General features: G+C 40.1%; 1 protein-coding gene across 1 annotated transcript; it reads right to left on the bottom strand.

Annotated features, from left to right (window-relative positions):
• Positions 1-432: 432 nt before the first annotated feature.
• On the bottom strand, positions 433-11,305 carry LOC103806820 (collagen alpha-1(III) chain-like; the record flags this gene model as incomplete). The annotated part of the gene is made up of 25 exons (XM_009079529.1): positions 11,257-11,305; positions 10,894-10,992; positions 10,723-10,776; positions 10,540-10,593; positions 9,960-10,013; positions 9,564-9,617; positions 9,302-9,346; positions 9,112-9,210; positions 8,916-9,023; positions 8,354-8,407; positions 7,335-7,388; positions 7,177-7,230; positions 6,540-6,593; positions 6,224-6,331; positions 6,007-6,060; positions 5,458-5,511; positions 4,894-4,925; positions 4,654-4,815; positions 4,422-4,529; positions 3,559-3,666; positions 3,117-3,170; positions 2,827-2,934; positions 2,148-2,201; positions 742-795; positions 433-540 (listed from the first exon to the last, which is right to left on the bottom strand). Coding segments are annotated over exons 2-25 (1,718 nt in total), but the record flags the coding sequence as incomplete, so codon positions are not given.
• Positions 11,306-12,393: the final 1,088 nt, after the last annotated feature.

Genomic DNA, 12,393 nt, shown 5'->3' with positions numbered 1-12,393 from the left:
TATATTTAGATATTATAGACATTATTTATTAATATATGCCTATATATATTAGATAGTTGTCATATATATAATATATATAATGATAGATAAAAGTCTCCTTGGCTTTTATGATAGTGGCCTTCGCAGCTCTGGTCTCTGTAGATGAGTCGAGAAAACCCATTACATAGCTTCCAAGACTCAAAGGGAATCTGTGCTCCACAGTGAAGAGATTCTGTTGTATGCAGAAAAGTCAATACTTATCCGGAACTAACATAATGCCCAGAGCAGCAAAAGTTACACTAAACTACACAGGGACTGTATTTTGCTAGACACCTCCTACTACAGACTCTGTCCATGAAGTACAGAATTTGTGAGGGAGATATTTAAAGAGGAGAGTACTCTGGGCTTCATGAGTATTCCTGAAGCTCTGTTTGTGTGTGACCATTTACTTACGGCAGGGCCGCTTTCACCTCTGTTTCCGCGGGGGCCAGGAGGACCAATTGGACCTGGGTAGCCACTTGTACCATCTTTTCCAGGTGGCCCAGCTGGTCCTGGGGGACCCTAGAACAATGATGAACACAAATAATATGGTCAAAATAGTTCATCAGATAATGTCAGATTCAGAAATACTTTGTGAGCTATCATCTCAAATGTTGCTGTATGGTTTATCAGGTGTTTACTCTTCCTTCAGCTGTCTGTTAAGTTGGCCTGTTATAGTCTGAATTTTCCTTCTAGTTAGGCTAACTGATGAATTTTTCTTACCCTTGCACCTGAAGCTCCTGGACTTCCAATTGCACCTTGTGGACCCAGGGGACCCTATGAAGAAAAGAAAAATCAGTCATACACCTCCTGGTAATATTTTGGAACTAGGTGGACATACCTTAAGTAAAGACATTGAAAATATTTTCAAGATTATATGAAACACATCTTTATAAGAAGACTATGTTATATATGAGAGAGAATGGCTGACATTCTTTAACTAGAAACAAATATTGAATATTCCCTATGTGATAAAAATATCAGTGATATGATATCCAAAATTCAAGAAAGCCAATAGGCACCAATGAGCTTTGGATGGAATCTTGTGTTCACAAGAATATTCAGCTATAGGCTCAAAATGCTGCAGTTTTAATAATATTACCAGTAATGTTATTTAAATAATTTGACAAACATGTTTTCAAATACATTTACAAATCAGTTCTATGTATATACTGCAAAGAACTAAGCCATCTGTTTAAAAATTACTGGTCATCTCACTGGCATAGTGTAAATGAGAATTTATCAGATTATTTTTTTCTCATGTTAGACCAGAAGTTATATTGCGTTGTTAAATAGGTTGGTATTGCTGCCACCTTTGGTAGATTGAGTTTAATTGCGAGTGCAATTAATCATTTTTTTTAGTACAAATACCTTTCTTGATTATTACTTGTCATAAATATCTATGGCATGCCTGTCTATTCTTGCCCTTCAATTCTTTCAGCTATGAAGAACTGTTCAAAATGGCAATGCATGTTTGCAATTAAGTAGTTTGCCCTAATACAAATTACTATAAAATAAACATGGCAGAAGATAGGTATTTGGACTCTGAGAAGCTTTTGTTGTCTGCCTACCTTAGATTTCTAATAGAAACAGATACTTCAACCCCTACTTCTGTCTTTTCTAATTTAATCAGGAAGAGCCTATATAAATGAATGCAAGAAGTGTTTGTTGAAAGGGGTTATAGTAACACTTCTTTACCTCCTAGCAGCTTCTACCAGTTCTCTATTAACATGTATTTCAGGTTGATTCAGGGAATCTGGACTTTGGAACACATTTGACAATCAAACTGCAGATGTTCTTTTTTTTTTTTCTTTCCTCACTCAATTAGTTAAGTTAACTAGGTACCTGGCACCTAAACATAGAAACTAAGAACAGCTGTAATTCCGAATCCAATGCTAAATACTCACAGGAGGACCAGGAAGGCCAGGAGTACCAGGAAACCCTCTATGACCCTTTATGCCATTGCTGCCTCGTTCACCAGTTTCACCTTTATCCCCACGAGGACCTTGAGGACCCTGTAAAAGTAGATTTGCAATAAAAGAAAGATATAAGGAAATATGAGCAATGCCCAAAGAACAAGAAATAGTGAGTGAATGGATGATAGCACAAATACTTTAAATATGACTTACAGCAGGACCACGAGCACCAGTAGGACCAGTAGAGCCAGGAGGGCCAGGTGGACCCTGTGACATGATAAGAATAAGATGGTATGGATCACTTAGAGCTGCCTAGACCACCTTTTTATTTCCAGATAAGCAGTATGTTCAAAGCCAGCAGCTATTTGGAAACAAGGGGAAGCTACACATACATACACCATAACCAAGAAGTGTCTTCTCCAGACCCTTTTTCTACCAATGTCAGCCTTATGCAGCTGCTTTGTAGGCAGTGATGTGTACCACATGCACTAGACACCTTCTTCATGTTGTGAGGTGCTCAGTGCTCAAGCTGCTGATCAGCACTTGTGAGAAATAACTTGAAGGCTTCCCAAGTTACCCCCTTAGTTGAAATAAATAGCATTGCTTGTGCTGCATGAGCACCAGATGGGATGGAAACTAAGACAGAGCCTGGTGGGATGATGTGCTTTTTGGCATCCTATGGAGTATGTGAATTTTGTGCTTAATTGCTATACAGTCATCAGGACTATAAACTGAGATGTCTTTCCCCTTAATAAAAGAGGTCCTTGATGCCAAGAAACTATGACAGTAACAAATGTATGACTCTTCAAAACTTCCTCTTTATTACTGCAGAAGTGGACTTTGCATAGGAAAGGGATGTAAATTAGCAGCAAGATGTTTACTTCAGCCTTACCTGAAATCCTCTTTCCCCAGATTTTCCAGGTGCTCCAGCATTACCTGCAGGTCCAGGGTGACCAGGGGGGCCTGGAGGGCCAGGAGAGCCACTTTCACCACGATCACCCTGCAGATAGGAATAGTTGACAGGATAATGAATGCAATGTTTTACAGAACTCAATATAAAGAGTATATTCAGTGTAACATAACTGGTTCATGGAACAAATTACACAGCACAGAACCACGTATATTGTCATGTAGTTCATGTGTCACTTATGTGGCATTCTAAGGATATTGGTGATTTCTTACTTTGCCTCCTGGGGATCCATCACGTCCAGGCAAGCCATCTGAGCCAGGGTTACCCTGCAAAAGAGTGGTACAGTTTGTTCATAAATAATAGACAGTTTGTTTCCCACTAAGCTCCAATAATACTCATCAAAGAAAGAGTTTGGAAAAAGGAAGAGTTCCTGAAAGTGGAGTGGCCCCTAAAAGGCCTGTAAGACCAGCATTATTTTGTAGGCATACAGGCAGTGCAATCTCTTGTTTGGTTCCAAGAGAGACAGGTGAGGTCCACAGGCAGTAAAGGGGATACCAGAGACAGCAGGCTACACCACCTCATATGAGAGCATAGTCTGAACAGAGCCCTGTGCATCAGGCACTTGGGGGAGGCTTGGTGAGCCTTGAAGCATATTTACTCCCAGTCTCCCATTTGTCACTCACAAACTATCAGGAAATAATCACATCCACTCACATCTCTGCCAGGCTCTCCAGGTAAGCCTCTTTGTCCCATAGGGCCCTGGGGACCAGGAGAACCACGTTCTCCTGGTATGCCATTGGAGCCTGGTTTACCATCTTCACCCTGAACAAGAAGGGAAAGGATTTAGTTGCAGATAATGTACTTATGAAATACCAGTGTATTATGCATCTAATGAACTATGCAGTGATTTTGAATGAGACATAGTAAAGTGATGGGCCAGTGTGGCTTTGGTGATTGCAAATATTCAAGAAATAAAAATTTGCTCAAACTGATTTCTTTTTATTGCTGGTAATATTCATGCAAAGCCACTGAACTCAAGGAATGTTCCTTATTATTTTGTCAACTAAGAAGTAGTAAGTGGGTAAGTCTCTTCGTATGTGGCCAAAACCAACAGCTAAAGCAGTTAACAAAAAAATAATGGTCTATCACTCTTATTAGTGATAAAGTACAAACCAAGCCTCACACTACCTTTTCTGAAGGGATACGAGAGTATTCTTCTGTTTGGGTCATAATATTTAATCAAGAAACGTATCCTGGATTAAACAAAGATAAACAACTTGCAGTGGGTGAGACTATGACTTGGATAAGGCTGGTTATATATGTCTAGATAATCTGATATGGAAGTCCTGCTAATAGTCATTACAGAGAATTTCACATCCTACAGCTGCTGGTTCCCAGAGAGTCTAAAGCCTGAGCTTATGGATATAAACACAAATAATTGCAAATTTTCTAGTCTTGACTTAAAAGCATGAAACATTCCTCCCTGCCACTGCCAACATGTTCATTCCTTTGTATCTCTAAGCTGTTTTAGCAGTTGGGTTAGCACTGAGGCTGCTGCTGCAGGGAGTGGCTCTCACCTTGGCACCTGCAATGCCGGGTGGGCCGATCGGGCCACGCTGACCAGGCAGCCCTGTGCTACCACGACTGCCAACAATGCCTTGAGGACCTGCTTGACCTGGTGCTCCCTGTTTGAGGAAAGATCAGATCAATAAATATGAGCATCTTTGACATTCCATAGGTGGCTGTTTACTCTTGACAGGCTTAAGCTGGGTCAGTTGGTGTGACAGTCCCTGCTGAAGGTGTACTTACCGTTTCTCCGCGTGCGCCTGGTGGTCCTTTCTCACCTGGTGCACCAGGCTCACCTCTGATTCCAGCAGGGCCCGGGGAACCAGGAGAGCCAGCACTGCCAGGGGGACCAGGAGGCCCATCCTTGCCTGCAGGTCCTGCATTCCCAGGGGGGCCTGGACTACCCTACAAAGAATTTTAAAAGGAAGAGTGTGAGCTGTGTTACCTGAAGCAGCCAAACAGGCATGCTGGCATTGGTCTTGCCTCAGGAAAGTCAGCCAGGCTTGGGGCATTGCCTGAAGGCAGATTTAGGGCCCAGACTTTGTGCATTCAAATCTGATCTGGTGTTGTAAGAGAATCCTTTTATGTATCACTTTCAAAACTGGTATTTTTCATCCCTCCTGTCAGGATATACAGTTTGCACAATGTAACATCTGCAAGTTTTGGATGCCCAGTGGCTATAATGCATCCAGCACAGGATATTTGTTCCTTACCCATTACCAGTTCAAGACCCTGAATTGAGCTTTTCTTCCATCATTAAAGAGCAAGAGACAAGACAGGATGTCTGCACCAACTGAAATGCACCAGGACCTGGTGTGGGAGAGAGACTACACTAACTCTAACTGGTTTTGGAAAGGAAGAGAATCAAGGCAGTAAATGAAGTGAATAATTTGCTATTCCAAATGATAAGGCGAGTAAACTCTCTTTTGCAGATTTTTTTCCCCAAGTCTAAACATCGCATTCAGAATTCTTTTGCATTTTTAAATATATTAATATACATCTAAATATACCCACAAAGTAAGAATTAAAGGAAGATAATTTATTTACATTGCTACCAGGGGGACCAGGCGGACCACGTGCACCAGGGAAACCAGCAGCACCCTGTGAGAGATCAATGAGATCAATCCTTTTAGTTGTCATTTTCTGAAGACTGGAAAAACAGTAACAAATTGATTTTTATTCACTGTCTGACTTTAATTATAGTTAGCTGTTTTGCTTGAAACTGGAACTGAACAAAAAGTTCATCATTTTCTGGGGTATTTTTTTGCAAGCAAGGGTCACACGTGTTCCTTAAAGGTGAGCTAATAGGCTCTGAGAAACTTGGCAAAGATGGCAAGTAAATATAATAACTGTTGAGATAAGCCATTTTAGAGCTTTGGGTCATTGTGCCAAGAGCTATTTTGACACCTTACTTACATTAAAATCCATGTAATCCAAATCACTAAACACCTCAACTTAATTACTCCTTCTTGAACACTTTAATTATTCTTGAACTACAGATACTGAAGTCATTAGAAGGTCTTGTTTTTAATTTACATCACATTTGTTGGAATAGATAGAGGCATTTAGCAGTGACTAAATCAAAGATATACTCACAGGGCCTCCAGGAGTTCCACGGTCTCCTTTTATTCCTTGGGGACCAGGTGGACCCTACATGGAAGGAAACAGATAAAGCAAATGATTTGATAAAGATTAAAATTAGAGGAAGTGCCAGTAAGTCAGAAGCAGTTCACATGCTTGCACTTGGGTCCAGCCACCTTGAGGCTGAGGGAGGCCTCTCAATAAGGAGCAATAAAGAACAGCAGAGACTTACTGGTGCACCAGGACCACCTTGTGGACCTGCAGCTCCAGGGGGTCCAGCTTCTCCTCTCAGACCAGGTGGGCCTCTTTCTCCTTTCCCACCGGGTTCCCCATTTTGGCCCTGTAGAAAAATTGTATTGTTATGACTCAAAAAATGCAGATGATACAATGTGGTGAGAAACCCTGTAAAGATACTCTTCTGAAAAGGATTTAAATATTAAATTTAACGTGAATACAGTTGAATTATATTGGTCTGCTAGTACATCAAGAGAAGGATGAAGAAATGTTGCTCTATGTGTGACTGAGTACAGAAGGAGTAGCACACTTACTGGAGCTCCAGGGAAGCCAGCAGGGCCAGGAAGACCTTGTTCTCCTCGTTCACCCTGTTAGAAAACAACATGTCAGCAATGGAAGATGTTAGAAAGATAAGCTTCCCTTTACAGGTTAGAGAACACTCCTGTTGTTGCTGCTGAAGTTTCCTTGTCTCATCAGCCTTTGGAGGAAAAAAACCTCACTTGACCCAGAACAGTAGTTGCTCCTGAACACTAAAAATAACTGCTCAGGAGTTATCTGATAATTATCTAAAGTGTGCCAAACTTATCTCAGTTACATACAGTAATATAAACCCTGAGCACTGAGATCCCAAGATGCTGTTTTATCAATCTAAAAAAAAGAAATATAAGAATATTTTAAAAAGTTTACTTAGCTGTTAAACATATGGAAACATATGTTTAACACACTCTTGTCCTGATCTACCACCACAGCCCTCCAATCACTTTGCACTGTTGAAAGCATTGATTTCTGAAGGCTTTAGTACCTATAAATTCTAAGAGTCAACAGGAGCTGAGTGTGCTTAGTTTAGTTACGGCTTAAGCCACATGTGTTCCTGATAGGGTGGGTGCAGCACTACACTAGGCTAGACAAGCTATGATAAAGTCATACTGGAAGAAAAGTAGTACCACTTACAGGACCTCCACGGGAACCCATTGGGCCTGGGGCACCTGCTGGGCCAGTCTCTCCCTGTAAGGAGCAAGGGTGATTACTGGGTGTTTGTCTTTTTCCCTTGAGACAGCCATCAGTGAGACTCTTTACAGTACCAAGTGTCATTACAAAGGATGCTTTACCTTATCTCCAGGTGGGCCAGCAGGACCAGGAGGACCAATGGGACCTACATTGCCCTAAACAAAGAAAAAAGAGTATATTATTTATGAAAATATGACAATGTTACCTTCTCTGTTTTGATTAATTGCATTTATGTTTCAGTGTAAGAAGATTGCTGAAGATAGTTAACTGAAGCATGTGTACACTGCAGGAGTGCTGCTGCACACTATATTTTGGAGTGACACTCTGAAATCACAGCATTTTCTTTTTCCCACCATCTAAATATAATCCAAGCCCACCTGAATTTAACAAGTCTCTTTCAATGAGATACAGTAAGTTACCTGTTGCCCTAACTTTTCATATAATTGATCCATATTTCCTCAGTATATATTAAACACCTCTTAACCAGCTTCCTGACTTTTTTCTTTTGTGAGAACTCAATGCATACCTTATGTTTGGAAATAGATTGTTTATATTTCCTCCAACTCAACCAAGCTGCATTTGTACATTTGTCATCCCTCATTTTGTTGGTGTATATACTGCTTGCAGGTACTGATTTGATATATGTACACATTTCAAGTGTCTATTTTATGTGTATATGCTATATAGATGTATAAATTTATCATATGTAGTAACCTGAGGAAGTGTTCTGTATGAGAATATTTACTATCATGATGCCTTTTTGTGATTCACTGTAACACACATTTTCCTCATCGGTCAGCTGGACGTAGGAAGCTAATAACATTTTCTCTACTGTTGTGCTTCACAGACTGCTTTCCCTCCAAAACATTATCCCACTTCACTGTAATCTTCTGCTTGCAAAAAATTCCATTATATTTACCCAAGCAGCAATAAGCACAAAAAATAATATTAAGTCAAATTTAGTTTACAAAACCAGATTTGTGGTACTGGAAGGAAACACAATGGGATTACTACTTTCCCTCTCCTAGACAGTATGTTTTCACTGTAAATTTACTCATGTTCTAAGTGCAGATTATGTGAAGCTAATTGATAAACTGTTGGATGTTTAAAGGTTGCTCACTCTCTCTCCTCTTGCTCCAGGAAGGCCATCAGCACCTTTGCCACCAGGTTCTCCCTAGGAAGTGTCAGACATAAAAAGCATAAGCAAACAGCAAGCATGAGATGAGCATATGGTGGAGGGAAAAGGACTTCATACTGAGGGTCTCTCAATAACCAGGTTTCCTTGTTGAGCTAATACAACTCTAATATGGGGTATGGCATCCTGTCCAGAATTCAGCATCAGTTATTATATACTTTGATGGAAAAAAAACCCAAGCTTGAATGAAAATGAAGTCTATGCCAAACTGTTTGCCCATGGTATGAACTATTCTCATTGTTTATGAGCTTCATTAGAACTGGTTTTTTCCCCCAAGAGATCTAGCACAGCAAAGTGTCTTAGCATACATTAAGCCAGGGGAAAATCCTATTTTTAACATATAGGGCCCAATTCATTTTGTTAAGTCACAGGTGCTACACAATTTGTATCTCTGAAATCAGGCCACAAGGGAAGGTGTGAACAAACCCGGTGCCTTCTGGGAAGCTAACACTGAATTGGCATAAACGTGGCAGTGTGTATATGTTACCCTCTCTCCTTTGGGTCCAGGACTTCCAGAAGGTCCTCTTTCCCCTGGCATTCCCTGTAAGCCAGGCAGGCCTGTGCCTCCAGCAGCACCAGGTGGTCCAGGAGGCCCCTAAGGAGTAACAAAAAATAATTAGAAAGACCAAAATTGACCTGAATGCTAGACACAATAGCAGGAAAGCAAGAAAGTCCATGGGTACCTTGGCACCTTCTGAGCCAGCAGGACCTGGCCCCCCTCTTGTTCCAGGAGGTCCTGGAGGACCCTGTGCACCACGTTCTCCTGGGATACCGTTTTCACCCTGTGACAAAGAAATGTGTTATTCTTTGGTTTCAGGTTCATACTTTACTATTTCATTCATGTAATTACAGAAAAGTTGCTTTATTATTTACCTTAGGGCCTGGGAATCCTGGTCCTCCAACATCACCTTTTGGCCCCTGGTTATGAGAAAATAGATGTAAACTGTGCACTTTACTTACTAAATCTGCATTGTGGTTGGCATTGTTTCTCTTCCCTCTCATCCCTAAAATCAGACTTCTCTGCTTCTCTGCTCTGCTCTGCAGAGAGCAGAGAGCTGTCTGAATTTAGAAATGCAATATAAGAAGAATTTCTCATTAATTTTTTGTTACTTAGAAAACCAGAATTACTACTTACTGGTTCTCCAGGCTTTCCATTTTCTCCAGCTGGTCCTGGCCCACCAGGCAATCCCTATACAGAGGAACAGTATTAACCATGTTACATAGATAAATTATGCTTTTTCCTGTCTTGATAATCTTTTTGACACAAAGATGTGTACCCAGCTCACACCCATACCTTTACAAAAAAGGAGATGTCAATTTGATAGCTAAGGGTTTTAGGTGACACAATCTAAGCTAACCACCTGGTTTGCAACTGTGATTGACAGATGACTTTTGTCAAGTGGTTGACCTGCCTTACTTCAAAATATGATGGCATGCACCCTAATGGAAATGTTTCGGTGCCCTTAATATTTATTTATTTATTTCATGTGTTAGTCTATTAAAGAGTCAGAAAGCAATAACCACACAGCACCTGGAGGCCAGGTGGGCCTGCTGGTCCTGGTTCTCCTCTCTCCCCAGAAGCACCCTAGAATCAAACAAATGAGGGAAAAAAAGCTGTGAAAATACCTGAGAGCATTTCAACATATAAACACCACCACACGACCTCTAATCTATGCTTCCATATCATGATCTGATGAAGACACTGCACAATCCCAAAGGCTAATGTATCTTGGTGTTCTGGTATCTGCTCTTTTCACTCCAACTGTTAGATGTGATTCAGCAGGCAGATTTTTACTTGATAGTACTCTGAAATGCCATAAACATTAAAGGGAACAACAATATGTTTTGGTAGATCCCCAAGAGCTCTAAATTAACTCTTCATTTTAATCTATACCAGGCATACCTGACTCAAGTTTCTCCTAGCAAAGTTCTGAGTATTAATTCACTAAAATAGTGGCAAAGAAGAGCTCTTTTATTTGTCTTCATAAAAGAAGATTTCTTTATATAATTAAAAATATTTTCCTTCCTCTAAATGCACAATGCCTATCTGTAGACACCAAACCCCCTTGGCAATAACTGATCATTGCCTCATATGGGACCAACACACTTACAGTAGGTCCTGGAGGACCAGGGAGGCCAACATCACCGTTCTTCCCAGCAGGACCCTGAACAAAGACAAAATTAGGCTATGGTTAGGTGTTCATAACATTTTTATAAGGCTCACCAAATTATTATTAATTTATATGTCATTATTAAGTTATCATATTATGAAACAAAATGTTAGTAACACTTACAGGTGTTCCAGGTGGTCCACCAGGGCCTCTTTCTCCGTTTTTTCCTGGTGCACCCTTACAAGAGAGAAAGATCACATGTGAAATACTTGTTCTGGTCAGTAGACAAGACTCTGAAGCTGCAGCATGAGACTGCATTTGATTGATCAAGCATCAGGGAGAAATCCCACTCACCTCATTGCCCTTAGGACCAGGGAAACCCATTACACCTGGTTGGCCACGTGGGCCTGCAGGGCCAGGCGGACCAGAGCGGCCAGTTTCCCCCTGGTTGCCCTGGGATAGACAAGAAATAAATGAAGACATGTGCTAGATGAAATACAGTAATATCCATGAGTCACTGAACAGAGACAAGGGTGAGACATTCAAAACTTATTGCACATTTTGCATTTCAGCTAATATTATTCAATTAATCAATTATTCAATTAATGTGACTGTGTTAACAAGCTGTCCTGTAGTTACTGTGGGGTAAGGTCAGTAGGGTTAGGGTTAGGGTTAGGGTTAGGGTTTGAATGTGAAACATTTGCACAGTGTACATACAGGAGGGCCAGGTTTCCCGTCGCTTCCGGGGCTTCCTGGAATTCCAGGCAAACCCTGCAATTGGAGAAAAGAAAGGGTTATACTTGCATTTAAAATGGATAGTATTAAGTTGCAACACATAAAAAAAAATATATAAAACCCACTTGTTTGATTTCATCCTCTTTAACACAGACTAAAGTCCTCTCATTTCCCCCATTCCACGAAGGAGGAAAAACGGAGAAAGTTAACAAATTCTTTCATTATGGGTTTGTTGCTTTTTCTGAGCGTCAATATATACAAACAAGACATGGGACATTAATCAACAAGCACAAAAATTGTGTTCTTTCATTTTTTGGGAAGAACACTAATTTCAGATGGTAAAAATCAAGGAATGTAACAATTCTGATTATGTTCCTCTACCTAAAGGTAACACAATTTGTAATATTTTTTTGCTAACTTGTTTATATTCCCAGATATTATTTTTGTTGTAATTCAGATAATTTACTTTGATTTGATACAATCTTGTTTAGCTCCCAGAAGCCTGCAGTTGGACTTCTGAATTTCAATATATTTGCTGCCAGCAGCTGCTAACTCTTAGTACAGCTCACAGGATGTTGTTCCATTACAATCTGCTGGTATTATGCAACAGGCCATCTCTCAAAATCTTCCTGATACCTACTATGAAAATCTGACCAACGGCTTATTTGCTTTAATTGCAAATAAGCAGTAAATATAATACTAAACTATACTGAAATATATAAACCAATGCATAATTTAATTATTTAAACACTAAAGGCTATTTAAATCTAAAGTCTATTTAATGGTTGGACTTGATGATCAGAGAGGTCTCTTCCAACCTTCATGATTCTATGATTCTCAATAATAATTAAAATATAAATATATTTAAATAACCCCCCCAAATACCTATTAAATATAATAAAGACAATTAATTTTGTGATAAATGCTAGAATTTGGTAAAATGAAAAAGTCGATTTAGAAAATGACCCAATGCCGATTCCCATTAAAGCTGTATCTCACGACAGTCCATGGCATGCTCTGAGAGCTGGGGAGTATGTTCAGCTTCACCAAAGCTTCCTCATTCCTTTACCAGGTGTTCTGGGAACATCCCATGTCTCTGCAAGGCTACCTATCACACTA

This window comes from Acanthisitta chloris, unplaced genomic scaffold (genome assembly GCF_000695815.1).
Source record: "Acanthisitta chloris isolate BGI_N310 unplaced genomic scaffold, ASM69581v1 scaffold41427, whole genome shotgun sequence".
Taxonomy (NCBI): domain Eukaryota; kingdom Metazoa; phylum Chordata; class Aves; order Passeriformes; family Acanthisittidae; genus Acanthisitta; species Acanthisitta chloris.
Note: the sequence above shows the minus strand (reverse complement) of the source record. Positions and strands in the feature narration are given on the sequence as shown.